The sequence below is a fragment of the Pristis pectinata genome, chromosome 5 (assembly GCF_009764475.1).
Source record: "Pristis pectinata isolate sPriPec2 chromosome 5, sPriPec2.1.pri, whole genome shotgun sequence".
NCBI classification, from domain to species: Eukaryota; Metazoa; Chordata; class Chondrichthyes; order Rhinopristiformes; family Pristidae; genus Pristis; species Pristis pectinata.
The window spans coordinates 115,844,072-115,866,415 of NC_067409.1; the positions used below are offsets into that span (position 1 = coordinate 115,844,072).

Consider the following 22,344-nt stretch of genomic DNA (forward strand, 5'->3'; position numbering starts at 1 on the left):
AAACCTGCAAGGTCAATGGTTCAGACTAACACCTAATTCTGAAATGAGGGATCAGAACAGGTTCTCAATGAAATCTCATTTCCTTAAACAAGACAACTTTGTTTTCATAAAATATTATGCTTTTAAGCTGTACACTAATTATTTAACATATAAATTTCTCAGGTTGAGAATTTTTGCCCTATGCTTCCAGAAAGAAAACTGAAGATTGCTGCTGCTAGTGCCTTAAAACCCAAGGTGAGAGAAATTAAATGTTAATGTTTGTTAGAAATATAATTAATTTTGATTCCAATTTACATATACCCTTGGTACAGAATGTTCACATTATAAAAGGCAGATACAGATGTCCTGATTTCCATGTCTTTTTATAAACAAAGCAAATATCTTATATTGTCAACAGTTGGCAGTGATGTTGTGAAACTGCTGTCTTGTGTTTTACTGTCTTGTGTTTTGCATGCAGTGATAACCTCAACTGACTGAAGTCAGTTTCTGAATGATTTGATATTTTCCATATTTGAACATATACTGTAACAAAATATGATTAAATAAAAGCTTAGTAGTTGTTGGTTATTTTGGAAGAAAATACTAAATGGTGGAGGTCAAAAAACTGCAAAAGCTAGAAATCTGCAACAGACAGAAAACTGCAGAAGAAAGGGGCAGTGAGGCAGCGTCTGTGGAACGAGAAGCGGTCAACGTTTAAAGTCTGCAACCTTCATTAGAACTGGACCAAGTTTTGACAGTTCACAGACATGATGCACTGACGGTTTCTCTCTCCACAGATGCCACCTGGTTTGCTGAGTTTTTCCAGCATGATCTGTTTTTGCACTGACTAACAGAGCCCAGATCACATGATCCCAGCAAAATGTTTCCCTGGATAATGTTGGCTGTAACAAAGTTGCTGTAGATGCTGCCTGACCCGTTGAGTTCCTCCAGCACTTTGTGTGTTGCTCCAGAGTTCCAGCATCTGCAGTCACTTGTGTCTCTGTTGTACAGTCAATGGATTTGTACCTGAGCACTGGTACATATTGAGTATCACTCTGATGTTCTAGAAAAAAAGAACTGTGATGGATAGAATGGCCAAACAAGAAAATACCGACAAATATTGTATGGCTAATACAGGCCATCCTGAGGTTAGGAATGCTCAACTTATGGACCCCTCTACGTACGAACGAGCTCTATAATATTATTAAATTCTGATGTCTGACATATATCCATATGTTCATTTCAATGTATTGGCAAAACTAGTTTCCTCTCTGTCTCCAGTGACTGTTCACTCTTATTATCCTTATGTGTTTTTGATGCCATCCATTACACCACTGTGCTGGTATGGTTACCATATCCAGTGATTTTTGTGTATTTTCTGACTCATGGACAAAATTGACTTTATACAGATGTCTGTAACAACAGAAGCTGTTAATTACCCAGGGACAGACCGTATGAAATGCCTCCTCAGAACAGTCGACATTTCTTCCTAATGGTTTTACTGGAACCCTATGAGGAGAAAGAGATATCCAATGGATGTTATTTACTTGTGAGGATGTCTGAAAAATTTACTTGTAACAAGTTGGTTAGCTTAGACTTCAGAGTTGTCCAGAAAATAGAAGCTTTAAGATGACAGGCAAAGATAATTCCCAGTGACAAGTGGGGTTCTGCAGGGTGCCCATATTGGGTGTTCCTGCTGTTGGAGGCGAGGACTAACAAGGAGGCAAGAACCAACAAGAAAATAAACTCTATGTGACCAGTGTGAATAACTTGGACCTACTGAGCAGAATTCACCTAAGGACCTACTTACTCTTTAACACAGATTGGTACAACGTTATGCATATTAGAACATGACAGCAGGACATTTGTTAAGCCCACATGTCAAGTGGAAAGGGGAGGTTGCTAGTTCTATCAACAGGTATGCCAACAAACCATTGACCTGGGAATAATGGTGTCCCAGGCAAAAAAAGAACAAAGTTTTTTTAATGACACTGATGCAGTCCTCAACCTGGAGTTCAAAACAAAAATGCCAGAGTTTAATTTTGTAGTCAGCAGGTTCTGAGACAGAAAGTTAATAGCAAGAAGTCAGCCCATCCACAAAAAGCATAGAGTACATGGTTTATTATTTATTCTCATTTTCAAGGGAAGAGAAAGCACATCCGCTTGTCTGTAAATAATCTGGCTCAATGGTTTGCATTTATCCTCACCCTTACCAGGCATTTCAACTCCTTTAGGAAGTATTGGAAAAATGTGTGTTGGATTGAGTTCAATCTATATTGGCAACACATTGTTGAACAGATGGATTACCTCTGTCTTGTTGGGTACTGGGCAATGCCCTTGACTGCAAGATGCTCTTTTTGTTTAAGGCAAGTTTGAACACTGAATTGCCTATGGTTCTAACACATAACTGAAACGGGAACATTAGGTAAGAGCTGCAGTGTTGCCAGAGAAAAAAATGTGAACCACTGCCGTCTCACTGATAATGCCTCATCTGGCATTACAGCATTTTAAACAAATATCGTTGGTTCACAATCATGAATATTATTTTTGTTGTTAGGCTAAGATTTTAACCAGCCTGGACAGTTTGCTGGCAATACTGGCTGAACATGAAGCACTTCTGTGGATAAAACTAAGAATAGAGAGGATGAAGGAGCAATGGATAACGGCTATGAAAGCATTGGCTAAGAAACACAATTTAGAAAATCGACCACAGAAAAAGGTATTAAAGCTATTAAGGTATTTTCTTAAATTTTGTAACAGTATTTTTTTCAAAACTGCATTAAAAACCAATAAAGTTCAGACTTGTTGGTTAAATTACAATTGTAAATGTGAAGTATATAATTGACAAATCGTTTGGCTACGTTTCTTAAATTGTCAAGAATGCTTTTCTCCAGAGAAATGTGCATTTTGTGAAGTTATAATACAATTTTGGTGTACTGTGCTTACAGGAGAAAAGGTGCCACTTTGTGGTTACTAAGATTATAGGAATGTACGACAAGACCTTACATTTATTGAATCTTTGTATGTATTATTTATACGTTTAGACACAGGATCACGTTCTGGGCACTTCACAAATATGAATGCTGAATCACATAAGGAGGTGGTAAGGAGAGAGTCTATAAGCTATCAAAAGGGATTTGAAGGAGAAGAGTGAGTGAGGTAAGGGCTGGGAGGGAATTGAATGTGTGGTACCTGAGGAAAGAAAGGCACAGATTTCAATGAGGGGGAAAATGTAAGGAGATGCCAGAGTAATGGAGAGTTTGGAAGGAGAGGTCATAACACTGGAGGAACTATTGGTATGGAGCAAGGAAATAAGGGAATTAAAACACAAGGGTGAAGCTGTTAAACTTTAACTGTTGAGGACCAAGGTTAGGAAGGACGGGAATGATATGGGACCTCTGAGGAGTAAGAATAGAAGTGCTGGCTCCATTCCTCCCTTCTGCACGGAGCATCACGATCTTTGAAGCAGGTGACAATGGAGTCGGTGTACTAGGGTAAGTTCCTGCGGATTCATGGGTTGGTTCCCCACTGCTTGTTCCTTGGCCAAAGAGAGTGCTTCCATTGGGGTGCTTCATAATGTTCTCCCAAGCAGTCATGTTCCCTGTTACTTGAAGCCCTACCTAAATTAAGGTGAACTTCCACTGATAATTCACCACACCTGCCATTTTGCCCAATCTCTCACGGTCGCTGATCCCTGACCTGGTCCCACCACAATGAACCTTCCGTACACTCCTCCAACATACTGACACTGCCGTCCATCCTCTACTTACCTTCTCTTTTGGACTGAAAATTGGTAATGGTGGAACTTAATGTGTGATTGAGCGAGAAAGTAGGAGGTGTGATCAGCCTCGCCACTGATACACTCTGAGAAAAAATTGCTGTGGAGGCCACCCATTGCAGAACCTGCAGAATGTTGTGACAATACTTAATGTTTTATTTGATAATGATCTAGTAATGGACAACAGTTTCCCCATTGTGGTGTTATCAAGGGAATCATTGCTTATTGACATCATGTTGGCCAAGTCAGCAGAAGTACTCCCAGCACTGCTTAAGAGATTTTATTTATGTTGTGTTTAATTAGAAAAGTTTTCAAACTTCATGGATGATCAGGAAATCCAGAATTTGTTGTTCTTCTGCAATGAAACAGTAACCACGTTGATGAATCCCAATACATGAATCCTAGATCTCCTTGGAACTGCTGCAATTAAGCAGAATACTGTGATGTTAGAGCAGATAACTTTTATATTTATATTTAAAGTTGGTTTCTTGCTGCTCCCAACAATGTGACTGCTTAATTAAACTAGCTTAATGGAAGCTGTACGTTTAAAGAAAAATAGATATTTATGTCATGAGACCATAGGAACCTAAAAAATCAGAGCACAGGATGGCCCCTTTAAACCTGCTTTATCGTGAAATAAGGTAACAGCTAACCTTGGACCACACGCCCACTCGTCTACACCTGAGCATCCCTAGTCCTGTGGGGTAGAGAATTCTGAGAATTTAAACCCGCTGAGGAGGGCATTTCATCTCTGTTTTATATAGCTGACACCTTTATCCTGAGGTAACAATCCCTAGTTCAGGACTATCCAGCCAGGACAAATAGTTTCCCAACATCTGTCCTGTCAGACTGTCTCAGAACCTTCAGTAAGTATTGGGCCACCCACTCAGTCTCCCCATCGGACAACTGCCTCATTCTAGTGCACAGGCCCTTGCCCAGACTCAGAGACTGGAAAAACGGATTGCTATAAATCCAGGTTTCTACCAAGGAGAAGATAAAGCTACTTATTTTATGATGAGATTCTTGAGGTTGATTTGAGGTTCAGTAAATTTCTGTAACAAAAACATAAGTATTGGTATTGGTTTATTATTGTCACTTGTACCGAGGTACAGTGAAAAACTTGTCTTGCAAACCAATCGTACAGGTCAATTCATTACACAGTGCAGTTACATTGAGTAAGGACAGAGTGCATTGATGTGGTACAGGTAAAAACAATAACAGTACAGAGTAAATGGCTTTGATACAGCCTTCAATTTGTCTGGGAACAGCATACAAAAAAAGCAGCAAAGTAACAGCTAGAATCTGCTCAACGGGGAGAGGTCACTTACAGTTCCATCAGCGATGGCAACAATCTACAGCTTGTCAAACTGCTAATTCCACCTTCTTCTCTGAGCTGTTCCATCGCTGGGTCTTGCAGTTTACCTCATCCTATAGCTGCCTAAATCCACATCTTGCACATTTTGAACAAAGGATTGCTGCCTCTGTTTAAAGATATCAGCTGTTTAAGACAGAAATGAGAAAGGTGTTCTCTCAGGGAATTGGAAATTCTTGGAATGCTCTATCCCCAAGTGCAACACAGAGGCACAGCAGTCAGAGCCATGGCCACACAGTTCCAGTGACCCAGGTTCAATCCTGATCTTGTGCTATCTGTGTGGAGTTTACATGATCCATACGTGGGTGTCCTCCAGGTACTCTGGTGTCATCCAACATCCCAAAGACATGCTGGTTGGTGAACTGGCTACTGTAAGGTGCTGCTAGTGTAGGTGAGTGGTAGGAGAATAGGTCCCAGGGAAATAAATGGGGGAATGAAACTGATGGAAATTCTCTGAGAACTGGAATAGACTTGATGGGCTGAATGGCCTCCTTCTGTGTCATTAAAAATATGAAATATAACTGGTTGCTCAGGCACTGAGACTGAGGCTGACAGATTTTTGGACTTTTAAGGGGTATGATCAATGGGCTGGAAAGAGTACACAGGAGAAGTCAGTGAATGCTGTACAAGCCCACTGCTTCTGGGTGCCTGCAGTAAAGTAACTGGGAGAAATGGCTGAATACTCCCTTCCCTGCAAGCTGGATATTTGTTTTGGTATTGCTCTCTAAACAGCAGATGGTACATTTATTCAACAAGTAAATTGAGGTGCTCATTTGAAACCAAGTACAAATGAAATACCCCAGCAAACCAAAAGCAACGTCATAAGGCCACTCCATTGGACTATTTAATTTCAAATTGATTAGCATTTCCTCTTCTGTTTTTTTCAAATTCAGTCTCAAATAATACATTTCTTTGCTTTTCTTAATTGCACTGTGTGTGGTTAACATTTCAATCAATTGTGTTCATTATTACTTCATTGCCAGCAGTAACTCATTACATCAGACATTTTCTGGTAGTGGAGTGTGCAGTAGTGCTCAAGATGCAGCCTGTTATTAGCTCAGTGTGAAAGAAATGTGAATTCCATTAGTTCATATTTGACAGGAGCACCTTTTAAACTCTGAATCTGGCCCTCAATAACCTCTCTCAAAATAATTTGCACTTTTTTAAAAATTGTAAATTTACTTCATTAAAAAGTGATAACAATTTTCTCATTTGCTCCGTTAGGTTTTACTTCATTTAGGTCTTTTGACAAAGGAATCGGGATTTAAGATCGCTGAGAATGTCTTTAAAGGAGGTCCACTTGGGGAGTTAGTGCAATGGAGTGACCTGATAGCCTCGGTGTACTTGCTTGGTCACAGTATCATCATTTCTACATCAGTAGATGAGCTGAAACGGTAAGATAATGCTTGTCTCCTGTACATTTGGTGAGATACAACATCAAGATCTGAATAAAACTCGTGTCTGTCTGCAGGCTGATTTCAGCAGGAGACAGTGTGGGACCGCTTATTATCATTTAAACCAAAAACTTTTTATTAAATGTAAGTTCAAATGGATTTGTGAAAATAAAGGTAAATTTGGCACCTGTAAAAATCAGACTGTTAGCTTACTGCAGATTGTAGTTTTTTGCTCTATACTTAAAAATGGGAATAATAATTTTTTTAGAAAGTGCTCTGTGGGAGAAATCAATATTTTTTCTGTAATTTAACTCTGTCCTATTGAAACAAAACTCTTTAGACTGTAAAGTTTAGTATAATTTTGTAACTGGCCCTCCAAGTAGGAAAGCTACCCTTTGAAAATGCAGGTTGAACATGTGGGAATACGGAGCTCACAGCTTTCTGACCATCAATTAAAAAGTTTGGATGTGGCACAACTGAATTTACCAAACACTTTCAGAGGGGAAAGGAACCTTTGTGTGGGCTCTTAGAGTTATCTCAAAATGCCTTCTTAATGCTGCAGACAATTTGCCCAATGTGTGAGACTAGACACTAATTATTCCTTTTCAAGTGACAAGACTTTCAATTTTTTAAATTAAAAAGAAGTTGTGAACTTGAAGAATTAAATATGTTTTTGATTGCTTCTGTAGTCTGAGCCTTTCACACGTTCAAATTATTTAGTCTGTAAAGTGCAGTAATGGAAGAATTACACAATACTCACTGACGGAATGTGGACTCTGTTCAAATGGCAAATGTACAGTGTGTACTCTGGTTTGGTGGATGCTATTTGCATCTTTTAAGAACAGATGAGTGGACAGGACAGAGCACAATGCCTGAGTGCTGGCAACTGTTGTCATCCTGAAAATCCACAGACCAGGAATAATGACTTCCTGGCACTGCAGTTCCAACACAATTATGACAAAGAGCCCTCCCTGACTCTGCAGAAGATTGCTCAGACATGGGCTATCCACCAAAGCATAACCCAGTCAATTACCATCTTATCCATCTCCATGGAGAGAGTCTTCAATAGTGTCAAACAATCCCAATACTCTTCTCAGTGATACTTAGGTTAGATTCCACCAGAATTACTGGACTCCAGATCTTATACAAACATGGACAGAGGACCTGAGTGTCAGTAAAGAGAAGAGAGTAGCTCCCCTAGACATTAACATGACACTTGGCTCAGTAGGTATCAAGGCGTTCTAACACAGCTGACATTGGATTGATTCCCGATGTTGGTTGTAGTTACTGGAGAGAATCATCACAAACCCAGGAGTTTCTCAGGGAAATATCATTAGGCAAGTCACCTTCGGTTGTTTGAACAAGGATCTTCTATCCAGTACAAAGATGGTTCATTTTTGGCTCAAGTTTTTGGCTTCAATCATAACTCCAGTGTTGAAGTGACTGAGTCAACAGAACCAGAAGCAGTAGGATTGAAGAGAGTTATAAGCAGAGGTCGACAAGCTGCATTTATTTAGCAATTCAATATTCAATGCAGGAAGCTGTCTCGTGGCATTTCATGGAAGCATTACCAAACAAAATTTGCCACTGATTCACAAGGAGATGAACTAAAGCTTGGAGGCAAAGGTAGGTTATAGGGAGCAGGTAAAATATAGAAAGAGAGAAAGCAAGTTTAAGAAAGAAAATCCAAGAGTTTGGGGCATTGACTGCTGATGACAAAACCGCCAAAGATGATACAATTAAATTCAGGGATGATGTTTGGGAAAGCCCTGAATTGAAGAAGGGTCAAGATCTTGAAAGCTTGCAGAGCTGAAGGTGACTATGGCGATAACAGTGATGAGACAGAGGAGAGATTTGAACTTAAGAATGGGTATTTTAAAATTGAGTCACTGAAAGTAAGTAAGAACAAAATATGTTGAGTGAATAGGATCTGGTGATGAGCAGCAGTGTTTTGGATACAAAGTTCATGGAGGAAGAGGGATAAAAAGTAAGTCAGGGGAACACTAGATAAATCAAATACAGAAAGGGCAAAAGATATGATAGGGCTTAAGGAGCAAGTGGACTGAAGTGGGGCAGTTGTTGCTACTGTGAAAGACATCAAACGCCAATATTTATTATTGGAAAGGAATGGTTCCAAAGGCATGAAACAGCTAGCAAAGGGCGTGGAATCACAGACAAGTATTTGTTGTAGGGTTGATGATGTCTTCATTCTCACAGTGTTCAGCTCATGGTCTAACAGCACAGTGCCAGTGGAGGGATCAAGAGAACAGGTCGAGGTGTAGTGTCATTGGTTTCTTTTCAGAAACTGATCCTCTGTCTTCCCATGACATTGCAAAGAGGCAGCATGTTGAAGAGGTAGAGTGATGGATACTGCTCTTCAAAGATTTTACGGGAATAGTGATGCCAAAACTACCTGTGCTTGTGTCATTACGCCATGAAGCCGAAAGCGACTTTGGGACTTCTGCACATGGTATGTGGAAGTCCAGAAGATGTCAGTAATAAGCCAGAACACCAGAAGCAGTACTCCTAGACTGGACTCAATACAAAATGAGGTGAAAGAGTGAAAGCTTGAGCTAAGTGATCATTGCTCCCTGACAAGTTGTCACTAACTATAAAATCTGGCCCATTATTTCAATCATGTTGTCAGTCAATGGAGCAGACTTTCCAAGGTGATGGTGGAAACAAGTTGTGGTTCATTGAATGTAAATTAAATATTTAATTTCAGAAACTAACATTTTCAACGGGATTGCATGCTTGGAGGGAAACAGCAATTTGTGACTATGGTTCCCAAAAGACTCCCCCGCTGACATTTTCATTGTGTCATTTTTAGGACGGTTGTTAGCTAGCTCAGGGAAATTCCATTAATTAGGTGAATAACTTCTTTATCTCGTATAATGTGACAACCAGGATGGTTGAAGGAGAACTAGATGGACACATTTTTATATTAGCAATGCCTGAATTCCTATGAATCTGGGTGAGAAAATTAACGAACACAGGTTCAGAGTTGGGACCAAGGTGAACCTGTGAAGAAACTTTGGTTGGTGAAAACGGGCAAGGCATGAGCAGGGAGAGCACAGGCAGATGAAAGGATGGTGTAAATCCTGAAATGGAGAACTTCAAAGACTCCTTGCACTTGTTGTTGAAGATAAAGGTGGATAGTGGCTTAAGGTGACAATTCTGGTGCAAGATGTGGCTGGGAATTTTGCTGCTGATCATTTTGGACATGTCTAGTGTTGCTGGTCAAACCTGTCTTGTAGCAGATAATCTCTTGTCTGCACTCCTTGATCAAGGTAATTATAACTTGGCCATAAGTGTAGGACAGATTAAAGATATTGTTGGGATAAAGGAGTCAAATATGGGTGTGGGATAGAGATTCAGCAAATCAGTAGTGGCAGAAATATTGTTGGGAATGGAGAGAACAATTGTGCTCAGTTCTGGTCGCCTCACTACAGGAAAGATGTGGAAGCCACAGAGAGAGTGCAGAGGAGATTTACTAGGATGCTGCCTAGAATGCGGAGCATGCCTTATGAAAGCAGGTTGAGGGAACTCGGCTTTTTCTCCTTGGAGAGACGGAGGATGAGGGGGGACCTGATTGAGGTGTATAAGATGATAAGAGGTATTGATCGGGTAGATAGTCAGAGGTTTTTCCCCAGGGTTGAATTGGTGGCCACAAGAGGACATAGGATTAAGGTGCTGGGGAGTAGATATAGAGGAGATGTCAGGGGTAAGTTTTTTACTCAGAGAGTGGTGAGTGCGTGGAATGGGCTGCCGGAAACGGTGGTGGAGGCTGATACGATAGGGTCTTTCAAGAGACTGTTAGATAGGTACATGGAGCTGAGTAAAATAGAGGGCTATGGGTAAGCCTAGTAATTTCTAGGGTAGGGACATGTTCGGCACAGCTTTGTGGGCCGAAGGGCCTGAATTGTGCTGTAATTGTTCTATGTTCTATGTTCTAACAAGTAAAGGTTTGAATGTGAAATTAGAACATAGAACAGTACAGCACAGTACAGGTCCTTCAGCTCACAATGTTGTGCCGACCTTATATAAACCTACTTCATGATCAATCTAACCCTTCCCTCCTACACAGCCCATAACTCTCCACTTTTCTTACATCCATGTGCCTATCTAAGAGTCTTTTAAATGTTCTTATTGTATCAGCCACTACCACCACCCCTGGCAGTGCGATCCAGGCACCCACCACTCTTAGTGTTAAAAAAAAACCTACCTCTGACATCTCCCCTAAACTTTCCTCCACTCACCTTAAACTGATGCCCTCTGGTATTGACCATTGCTGCCCTGGGGAAAAGGTGCTGGCTGTTCACTCTATCTATGCCCCTCATAATCTTATACACCTCTATCAAGTTGCCTCTCATCCTCCTATGCTCCAAAGCGCTCCATGTACACCACATTCACCAAACTGTTAAGAGGTATGCAAAAAAAAGAGGAGAGGGCATGTGGGAGGAGGGTTGCAAAGAAACAGTTAAAAGAGACCGTAGGATGAGAAGCTCTGAAATCTACTTGAATTTTCAGACTACTTTTCTGTGTAAACCCTTTTCAGTCTTTCCCCCTTTGTCCATACGGTTCAATCTAACAGGCACTATGTGATTTTATTCCTGAGACAAATACCGATTTACATTATACAATGATTTATTTAATTTAGCGAGTACTTGAGGTATAAACTATAGCTTTATATTTTCAAAATGCCTTTAATAGAGATAACACCTATGCAGTACTGGCACTTTATAATGTTGTTTTATGTATATATTTAAGGATGCCTTTATGTCTTATTTAGACAGATATCACTTTCATCTATTGTCTTTGATGTAACTCCATTATGAAAGTTTCCATTATGACCAGTCCTTTTGCTGCAACAGTTTCTAATTACTAAAGCCAGTTCAGATCCAAGTTACATTTTTATACAAAACTTTCCCCTTTTTATTTAACTGCCACTTTAAATCCTTAAATGGCCACAAGTATAATCCTAGTTCAGATGACAAAAGGTTTTTGCTACATAGATATCTTTCTGAAAGGTCATTCAAGTAAGTTAATACATTTTTAAAAGCAGTTGTAACTGTGCCTGGGGGAACTTCAAAAAAGCATGCTATGTTAAAGATTCATTACACAATTACAAAGTGCTTTGGTTTCATGTTATCCAAGGTTACTTGGCACTTAGAAAAGAAGTTCTATTGTTTCGTTAACACTTCTCAATAAGGGTAACCTTCATTTTGATCCATAATTGTAATTACATATGGGAATCAATCTTTTTGGTTGGATTTCCACTCCTTCCTACAGTTTAACCAACCTGTTGCGTTCACCAGGAATGTCAAGAGGCTTCTGATAAACTAGCACATAACAGTAAAGATAAGATCCAATGAATGATGAATACGGAGCTTTGGAAGCATATGCAAAACAGCTGAAATGAATTCACATTGTGCATTGTTTAATATCTTGGCCAGACTCTCATCATAATACTTTTATTTAATTTGGATTAGGCACTTGAGCGTTCTGACTGGAAATAAAGATGGATGTCCAATCCGAGGAGAAAAGCTGCTAGATCTCATATATGTTGACATTGTCGGGTTAAAACAACTCAATTCTGTGCTCGGAGCATCCTTCACTCACTATCGGTATGACAGTACCTCAGCTTTATTCTTCTGTTTATTTTATGACAGTAAGCATCAATGTTCTGCCATTGAGTTCCCAGCAACAACTTTGACCTAAGTGCACTCTAGGCTTAATCTGGTCTGCAAAATCCTTGCACACATTGGTTTTGGAGTCTGATTTTTGACCCTGCTTTATCCTGGGAAGCCTGACAGAAGGTGGGTTCAGTCTTAGTGTAAACATGTGATGGGAAATGGAAATAAAATGTTTGAAAACACTCAGCAGGTCAGACAGTATCCGTAGAGAGAGGAATGGCTGATAGTCCAGGTCAATGACTTTTCATCAGAACTGTTCTAATGACTTTGTCAATAACGTTACCTGGTCCCAGGATAAAAAAGTAAAGATAAATTTCACACTGAAGCACTGCAGCTCATGAAGACATTATTGTATACCTGTGGGTTTCAAAATAGAAGGAATGGAATGAAACAACTGGACATTGCATGATGTTGGAGGGAAAACTGATTATAAAAAGAAATTTATCTATGGTTATTACCGTTGGTTTCCACCAAAAAGACCATGAGCCTTTGCTCTTAATGGCCTCTGATACATCATCGGATTGTTTTCCAGTGCTTCGTGCAGAGAAAACAATGAAAACAAAGTAACTTTTGGTCTCCTCTGCACATACTCAATCGGCAAAGGAATGCCACTCACTGCACTTCTGCGATCATTGGCAGTGGTCGTACTGCTGGTGCCATGGGCAATCACTGGCATCAGCGGACAAGGATTGCCACTCCGCCAGGCTTGGTATTCTGCTGTGGTGAAGCAAGTTCACCGTCACTGAAGTCAAAGTAGTTGGCACCACTTTCTCATGGTAAATGTACAAAAGTGCCCTGTTCCGCCCCATCAATGGCCAGCCCTAAACAACAGTTCTCATCGCTGCTGGTAATATCCTGGCCAGTCACTCTTGTTGATGACTTCAAGTTCATCATTGATGTGGCCAGACAATCCAACAGCACCGACAGCAAACTGGATGCCACCTCTATGGCTCTGACTGAAGCAGTAAAAAATCCCAGGCCGTGAACATCTTCAGCAATCCTGCAGATTCCACCTGTTGAGAACAGACTGCTCAGTCCAGTCACAGAGAGACTTCCTGTTTGTGTTCTAGCACCCACAATCCCATCTGTCAACGTCACATGGGCATTGTTTTCTGACCACTGGATCCTGTTGGCTGACTATGACCTACAGGCTGGCAGGGGGCCATGGACTCTGAACATCAAGCTGTCGGCTCGAGGAAACATTGAGGAATTGAAGAGGGATTACTCAGGTTGGAGAACCATGAAACCCCTCTTAAATTCCCCCATGTCTGATGGGAAGCAATCAGTGCAAATGTTCAAGAGGTTCTTCAACCACAAGACTGGTCAAACAGTGAGAGAGACTCAGACAGAAACATGTAAACTACAGTAAAGCATGCAGAATCTGCTCCTGTAGAAGTTGTTTGGAGAAGATGTAGAGGAGAAACTCTAAGAGGTAAAGCTAGGCTTATTCTATGTCTTGAAGTTCTCCAAGATCATTTTCCAATCCAGTATCTGCTCCATAGAGTAGGATGAGATATGTTGTACTTCTTCACAAAGGTTCACAGAGGGAGCTCTGATCAGTAGCCTCGGTAACGTCAGACCTGCTCAGGGTCTGCAAATCCTTCTGTGCTGGCCTGTATGGCATGGCCTTCCAGAACCTCTTGTTCTTTATCTGAAAGATTTTAAACAACAGCAAGCAGGAGAGGCTGAACCCACCATTGACCCAATGAGCTGATTAGATCCAATCATTCCTCTGAGATGAATAAAGTTTTCAGAAGTGACAGCTTACTGCTTGAGTTGTGCTTGGCTCCAGGGACTAGATTGGCCCAGACCTGTGGAAATGTACGGCCCTCTTCTTCCCACTGACAGCACATCAGAATCCTGAGGAAGGGAACCATCACCCTCATCCACAAGCAGAAGGGGGGAGGGAAGAGATAAGAAACTGGCAACCCATCTCACCTTTCAATGTGGATTATGAGATTCTGTCGAAGGCCAATCCCTCTTGGCTATGGAGACGCATGAATCTGGGATCTGGAGCAAAAAACAAACTGTTGGAGGAGCTCAGCAGGTCAGGCAGCATCTGTGGAGGTAAAGACATTTGAGATCAAAACCCTATGTCAGGACTGAGAGTGTAAAGGGGAGAGAGTCAGTATAAAGAAGTGAAGGGAAGGGTGAGTCAGGAGTTGGCACGTGATTGGTGGATCCAGGTGATGGGGATTGATAGCAGATGGAGGGAGGGGTGGCTGGGAGGCGACAGAAGCTGGGTGATTGGTGGAGACAACAGGCTGTTGGCCTATGTCTGCTATGGGCAGGTGGTTCTCCAGATCAGACCTGGACTTGACAGGGAGATCTCTGACAGCCTTGTATAACTTCGGGATACATCACCTCTGTGCAGTGCAAGGGGGAGTGCTCGACTTCATCTGAGCAAAGGCCTTTTACAGAATATCGCACATCTAAGTGGTGGATGTCCTCTCCAAATGGGGTTCAGGGAGAGAATCTATCATCCAATACCACAGCTCTATGCACTTAGATAGAGCCATAGACTCTGTCTCTGAAGGACTTCAGTTGCATGGTTCATATTAAAGAGTAAGAAATGGAATGGTTCCCGATCCAACCTGCAATCAGGTTAGGCTGTGCCCTCTCCCGTCTTGGGTTTGAATGTTAGATTGAACCTTTGCCAAATCCATGAAGAAGGATAATAACAAAAGAGTGATGACAATCACAGGCAGTGGAGGCCCTCCGGTCAAAGCATCACTGTGGATGGCTGATGTCACTGTCCTCTGCTTGGACCCTCTGCAGACTGAGCAACAGTGTGAACTGACCTCAGGGGCTAGCGTCAGTCACATCAAAAGCAAGGTCATGTTCTTTTGCACTGCAGGAAAAGGAGACTGGATTCTGTCCGATGGTTCCCTGGGCATACTGTGAAGGTCATTTGGCAAAATGCCTCATCACCTGAAATTTCCAGCCACCGCTGACCTTGCCTGGCTGCTGGGGAGGATTTCCCTGAGTCTCAGATCCTTTAGCCAAAGACTAAATCCCACCATATGCTGGCCTCAAGGTGGCCACAATGCTGATACCACCATTAACCAGCTCCTTCTGGAGTGTGTTTGACACAAAGGACTGGAAAGGAAGGCAGTGGCTTTGTTGAGGTTCCTCCTGAACAGCTGCAGATACATGATCTGTGCTCTCCAGCTCTGAAAGTGAATGGTCTGCTTGTACAGTGAATGAAACCATGCAATATCTTGTTGTATAATTGTACATTTTACAAACTAAGTATATTTTTAAAAAGAAAAATCAGTTGTATTATCAGATCGTCCATTTGATAGACTGAATATTTATAAATTAAGTAATTCATCTGCTGTTACATCATGCAGTAAAATTAAAGACGAGGAGCAATAGATTGTTTTATGATCTGTGGTGTTTTTGATAGAAGTTATTTAGAACAGTTTAAACTGCAATGTCTGTGTTCATTGATTAAAAAGTCCATAAAAATTGAAATTGCCTGATCTATACTTAATAATTAGACTGTTGTCTACTTTGGAATTGATAACTAGTTCAACTGAATCCTGAAGAACAAATTCATCTTGCCAATAAGCTGGGAATATAGTTTCTAATTCCATGCTACTAGTTTTTAAAATTTTCTCATCCTTTTTCAGATGCTTGTTGAGGGTTCTTGATTCTTTTGGAACTGAGCCTGAATTTAACCATGCTGAATATGTCAAGAAAAAAAATCATGGCTCCCCTTGGGGCAAACTCAATCTAATTCCAAAGCAGTTTTACAATATGTTCCGTAAGTAAATGCACGTATAACTCACCACATTTTAAATGAACCTCAAGTAAAATACTGAGAGGTTTTATTGATTTCTCATGTAGCATTGTACAAATAATGCAAGCCACATGTTATACTCTTTGTTTATTAACTCTGCAAAAAATATATATATAACTATTTTGAATTCTGCTTAACATTTAGCTTTTTATGTTCTGCGTTGAGTTTTAGATCCATCGAGTATCTCAAAAGAGAAAGATTAAGATGTTAATGTATTGATTTGGAGAGGAAGGCTGTGCAGCGTGATATTCTGCATTTTGTTTGCACACTTATGGATGAACACACATGAGAAATGTAGGAATCTTTGTGGTCAGAAAGATTGTGACTACATCTTTGTGAATCGTTGTGATCAGAAGGAATAAACAACAGTGCCCAGACTATATATCTGAATTGGCCAGGTCTAACTGAGTTGTACTTGAATCAGAACACCAGGCCTTGTTTAGTCACCAAAACATAATGGAAATACTCATGTATTGGATGCATTTCAAAAAGTGATGCATCTAATATTTTGAGGGATGATTTTAACCTTGCTGGAGACAGAGATTAGGAAGAAGAGTCCCCTCCCCACTGGGCAGGAACCTATATTTTCTAGCAGGTTTAGCTTGGAGTATCTTTAACTCATCTGTTTTGGAAATTATTAGTTACAGAAGTCCTATCCAATTAGACAGAAAGAATGTGAAAGCGAGACGTACGCATCAACTTCAGTTTGGCTATTTAAGAGCACATTGCAAGCATTATATTTAATCAATTCAGATTCCCGACACCACAAAGGGGGAGATGAAAATGGAAAGTGAACATGCCAAGCCTGCTCCTAGATTCCCTGATGTCTTGTGGAGTTATGCTGCAGCCATAAGAATCCACTTATCCATCCACAATTTCATTGGCAATCTATCGATTCAATGAATCTGGAAAATCCATGCGATTTGGCTTAAAGCTGGAAAATATTCAACCAGACACCCTGAGTGAGCAATTAACATATTGAACCCGCCAAACCACCACTCCTGCCGAGGTTTTTGTTTATCACGGCCTGATATACACATGTTCATTCTGGAGGACAGCAGGTTTGAATTTCTTGCCCTACCTGCCAGCTGTTTTTGTGGATTTAAACCTGCCTGCTGGCTGCAAATCACACAGTCCTTTAAAATCCCATCACGTGTCAAATATCTAAACAATGAGGAAAGAAGAAAGATATCTGACACTTTTTGTGTTATAACCTCATTGAGTTCTATAAGAAGCTAAATTCTGGGGAAAGGAGATCCTGAAAATTTCTTAGATATAAATTTACAGAAGAAGACATGATAAAGGCAAATTTGGGAATGCAACATTGCTACTCACTGCTGGGAATCCCTGATCCCATGATCACTCAGAGTGGAGAAGGAGCATTTGGAATGGAATTGAGGACCTTGAATCCATGCATTGGGGGTGCAGAAGCACGGACTGAGTGGAGAAAGTGATGATAATATCACAAGCTGGCCGCCCACCTGCCCTATTGTGGAAGAGTCCACGGTTCTCACGTTGGTCTCATTAGCCAGTCAGCAAGTCATCCTTGATCCTGAGGGACCAGGGAGGATAGAGAAGGAGCAGAAAAAAGAGAAGATATTGCAATGGACACCAGAAGCTTGATCAAAGATCTGGATGTCAGAAGATTCTTAAAGGAGGAAAGGGAAGTTTGGGAGAGAACTCCACAGTTTAGACCTGAAGGTGTGATTGCCAGTGGTTCAAGAGACTAGAATTAGATAAATGGAGATATTTAGGAGAGCTGTAGGACCAAAGGTTATTGTAGTTGAGAGCAAGGAAGTCAAGGATGAGAATTTTAAAATTAAGCTGTGGGTTATCTGGAAGCCTTTGCAGGTCTCTGTATAAGGGGGAGATGGAACAAAGTTTTCAATGACCTCAGATGTTCAGGTGATGCAGAAAGGAAAGATCAGCCAGAAATATGCTAGGACACTCAAGTCTAGAAGTAGCAAAGATATGGTAGGACTTTCAGCAGCAGGAGAGCTGTGGAGGAAGTGGTGATGTTACAGAAATGGAAATGAAGATAGGCTGCCATTATGTTGGCTTGGGGTCAAGTATGACACCACAGTTGAGAACTACCTGTTTAGCTCCAGCTGCCTGGGAAATGTGGCCAGCACCAGAAAATAGTTATTTGGAGGAAATTTCTGATATCCTGTATTGGACAGTGAACGAGAACATGTTTGAGAATTTAGAGATTATCGGAAGAGTTGGTGCTAAAATGGAGCCACACAACAGACAGGTCAAGGATGGGGGTGGGATGGTTCACAATCACTTTGGATACCATTTGTGAGATTGTTAGGAGCTATTACAGTCCTTTGCAGTGCAGATATCACTTTGGAAGGATTCAAGCAAGGTATTCTGGGAAGGGTGAATGTGGAATCAGCTTTCTGATTTTCAAAGATGAACCTGGATGACTTTGGGGAGGGAAGAGAGGTTGTTCATTAGCTGGGGTGGCAGAGATGAGGATTGATTTTATGTTATAAGTGATGAAGATTGATTTGAAAAGGAGGATGTAACTGAAGCAGGAGAAGAATTAACAACAGGATAGCAAGCTACTGGTCAGCAGTTTCCAGGGTGTAGGTTAGAGGGAGCAGGAGATGGGCACATTCACAAGATGAGATTGAAGGGGGCAGTACCAATGCGTGGTAGTTAAAAAAAAGTAAACAACTACTATATTTATTTATTTTATTTGTAATTATCATAGACATATACAAACAGTGCAATGCCTTTGACAGCAGTAGGCTACCAAAGGCTATCAGGGCAAAGCTGTGGACAGGACTTCAGGTTCTGCTGTCACCTCTCCTGGCCCATGGCCTTTGAGAAGGGCCACAGAGCAGAGTCTTCCAGTGAATGGATGCTGTCAGTGGCACCGTGGGTAAGTGTGGTCGTGGGATAACCATAGGGAACCAAGTGTGACAGCAGGTTGGATTGAATGAAGTTGGTGTCATGCCTATGCTGTCTGCTTCAAAACGACACGTAACTGGTGCAACAGATGTGATCAGTAATGAGGAAGTTAATTCGGAGATCAAGCAGCCAGATGACACCGGCTCAAAGACGTTTTTCACACCTCTCTGGTAACTACTTTGTTAAGCAGCAAGTGTGCTATTAACAAGTAAATACATAGACAATTATAAATCAATGTTGTATTTCCCAATATATTTGCAGCACACACGCCTGACAATAGTTTTTTGGGCTTCGTTGTGGAGGAATATTTTAACGAAAATCACACTGCTTTGCTTAATAAAATCACAAGAACCAACAAAGCCCTGGTTTATGGAAAACTGGCAGATTATTGGAAGGTATGTGCTTTTATTGAAAGTATTATGATTTTTTAATCTCTTTGGCTATTTCTGTATATGAATTGTGTTTCTTACTCTGAAGAATTAAACCAAAAAGTTTGCAGATGATACCACCGTTGTAGGCCGTATCTCAAATAGCGATGAGTCAGAGCACGGGAAGGAGATAGAGAGCTTAGTGGAATGGTGTCATGACAACAACCCTTCCCTCAGTGTCAACAAAACAAAAGAGCTGGTCATTGACTTCAGGAAAGGGGGCGGTGTACACGCACCTGTCTACATCAATGGTGCTGAGGTTGAGAGGGTTGACAGCTTCAAGTTCCTGGGAGTGAATATCACCAACAGCCTGTCCTGGTCAAATCACGTAGATGCCACGGCCAAGAAAGCTCACCAGCACCTCTACTTCCTCAGGAGGCTAAAGAAATTTGGTTTGTCCCCGTTGACTCTCACCAACTTTTACCGATGCACCATAGAAAGCATCCTATCTGAATGTATCACGGCTTGGTACAGCAACTGCTCTGCCCAAGACCGCAAGAAGCTGCAGAGAGTTGTGGACACAGCCCAGCGCATCACGGACACCAGACTCCCCTCCTTGGACTCTGTCTTTACCTCTCGTTGTCTTGGTGAAGCAGCCAGCATAATCAAAGACCCCACCCACCCGGGACATTCTCTCTTCTCCCCTCTTCCATCGGGTAGAAGATACAGGAGCCTGAGGGCATGTACCACCAGACTTAAGGACAGCTTCTACCCCACTGTGATAAGACTATTGAATGGTTCCCTTATACAATGAGATGGACTATGACCTCACGCTCTACTTTGTTGTGACCTTGCACCTTATTGCACTGCACTTTCTCTGTAGCTGTGACACTTTACTCTGCACTGTTACTGTTTTTACCTGTACTACATCAATGCACTTTGTACTAATTCAATGTAATTGCACTGTGTAATGAATTGACCTGTACGATCGGTTTGTAAGACAAGTTTTTCACTGTACCTCGGTACAAGTGACAATAATATACCAATACCAAAAAGTAATAAGTATAGTACAAGGTTAAGAAAGGAAGTAGGATTGAAAGTGACTGCAGGTATCTGGCAGATTAATTACTTCCCATCTAACAAGTGAAGAGAAGTTTTTTGCTAATGGGAGCTGCAGGGTGCAGAGAGTTAGACCATGGTGCCCAGAAACTGGAGTTCACTGTGAATGGTGCTAGCTCCCAGTCAGGTGACCTGCAAAAATCAGGAAATTGGCAAAAAAAAGATTTAAAACATACGTAATTACTGTGACTTTTGGCCTGGTTCCTGTACAAAATCTTTCCCTGCACAGTTCCAGAGGTGTCTGCCTGCAGAGGTAGCAGTTGCTGCATCCTTGAACAAGGCATGGGAAAGCTGTCCAAACCTAAAAGATCATGTCCTCAGCAGCATGGAGCAGCTGTTGAAAAGGCTGCCATGGAGGTGACGGGAAGTCCAAAGTGGAGACCTGTGTCTTCAGTGTGTCTAGCCACTAAATCCCCACCCCCCACCACCCCAGCTCCACTATTGTCATCACCACCGCCACCACAGCTGGATTACTCCCCAGCGCACAAGTGGTCTCCCACCACTGAGGCCCTGCAGGGATCACAGCAGGGATCTTTGCAGTCAATTGTAAAGAAAGTTTGCTGTAAATTATGGGATACCCAGTAAAGTCATTAAAACAGGCAGATGAACAGTGGTGCAGCAGCTAGCAGTGCCTGGTCACAGGTTCAGTCCTGACTTCAGGTGCTGTCTGAGTGGATGTATGTTCTCCCTGTGGCCAGATGGGTCCCCCATGTGCTCTGGTCTCCCCTCACATCCAAAGACTTATGGCTTGGTAGTTTAACTGGCTTCTTGTATCGTCCCTCGTGTAGATGGGTATCAGGAGCTGTAGTGGATTTGATGGGGATGCAGGAGGGAATTGGTTTATTATTGTCACGTGTGGAACTTTCTTGTGAACGTGGACTTTGGCAGCACCTGAAGGAGACCAGGTGTGGGCGGTGCGGTGGGAATGCAGACTGAGAGGCTCTGATCTGAAAGGATTATACAGGGTGATTGAGAATAAATTGCACAAAAATGGGCCATTCAGCTCGGTGATGAGTCTGTACCAACTAACATGATTATAGTGCACAGGAAGATTAGTGAGGTCAAGATTATGTACGTTTACCTCTCCTGTTAGCGTGCTCACCTCCTGCCACAGAGATATCTGGCACGTGTCCTTCAGGAATTGGTCATGTGATCCCATCCACTCCCCACCCCGAACCAAGAGTACAAGAGTCTTCAACTTTGGGAACTACTGATTCCTCAGGTTGGGGAGAAAAAGAGGAATATGTGGTCACACATATGTGGTCACACATATTGTCAATGTTTGTTGAGCTGATGCATTGTGCTTTCATAGACCTGGTGTGATGGGGTGTATGCAGGATTGTGATGGGTAGGTGTAGGACACTGGCCAAAATGTATGACTCTGGTGGTGATGGAATAGGAGACCAGGTATAGCAGCTCCTTTAAGATTCACCTGGAAGTTTTGAACTTAAGCTGACACCACACAATTGGTATGGTGATGCAGCGGGTAAGTTACCAGACCACCATCCAAAGACCAGGATCATTGATTCAGAGGCATGAATTTGAAACCCACCAACTGATGTAATTTAAATTCAAGCAATTAAATCAATTTTGGGGGTGGAAGGAGCGGAAATATGGTAACCATGAAACTACTGGATTGTCTTAAGAGCCCAAATGGTTCACTCCCTAATGTGGCCTAAGTGTGACCCACCCCTCACCCACCGCAGATCGACCAGGTCTGGCCTTGGTGTGACCCCCTCCCCCCCACCCCCCAGGTTGACCGGGTCTGGCCTATGTGTGACCTCAAACCCAACAATCTGCCACGTCAGTTCAAGGGCAATTAGCAATGAACAGTGACTCCCAGCATTGTCAGTGATGCACTCATCCAGTGCATTAATTTTTGAAAAAAGTCTTTAATTTTGCCTCTGGATTTTT

At 41.8% G+C, this 22,344-nt stretch overlaps 1 protein-coding gene across 7 annotated transcripts in view; it reads left to right on the plus strand.

Annotated features, from left to right (window-relative positions):
- The window catches only part of LOC127571046 (alpha-1,6-mannosylglycoprotein 6-beta-N-acetylglucosaminyltransferase A-like), a 110,499-nt gene that overhangs the window by 55,352 nt on the left and 32,803 nt on the right, over positions 1 to 22,344 (plus strand). For all 7 annotated transcript variants that reach the window (XM_052017075.1, XM_052017076.1, XM_052017079.1 and 4 more), the window contains 6 exons: positions 163 to 234; positions 2,537 to 2,698; positions 6,354 to 6,523; positions 12,016 to 12,150; positions 15,855 to 15,988; positions 19,205 to 19,338. In XM_052017075.1, coding sequence (XP_051873035.1) covers positions 163 to 234; positions 2,537 to 2,698; positions 6,354 to 6,523; positions 12,016 to 12,150; positions 15,855 to 15,988; positions 19,205 to 19,338 — 807 coding nt within the window. The remainder of the gene's footprint in view (positions 1 to 162; positions 235 to 2,536; positions 2,699 to 6,353; positions 6,524 to 12,015; positions 12,151 to 15,854; positions 15,989 to 19,204; positions 19,339 to 22,344) is intronic.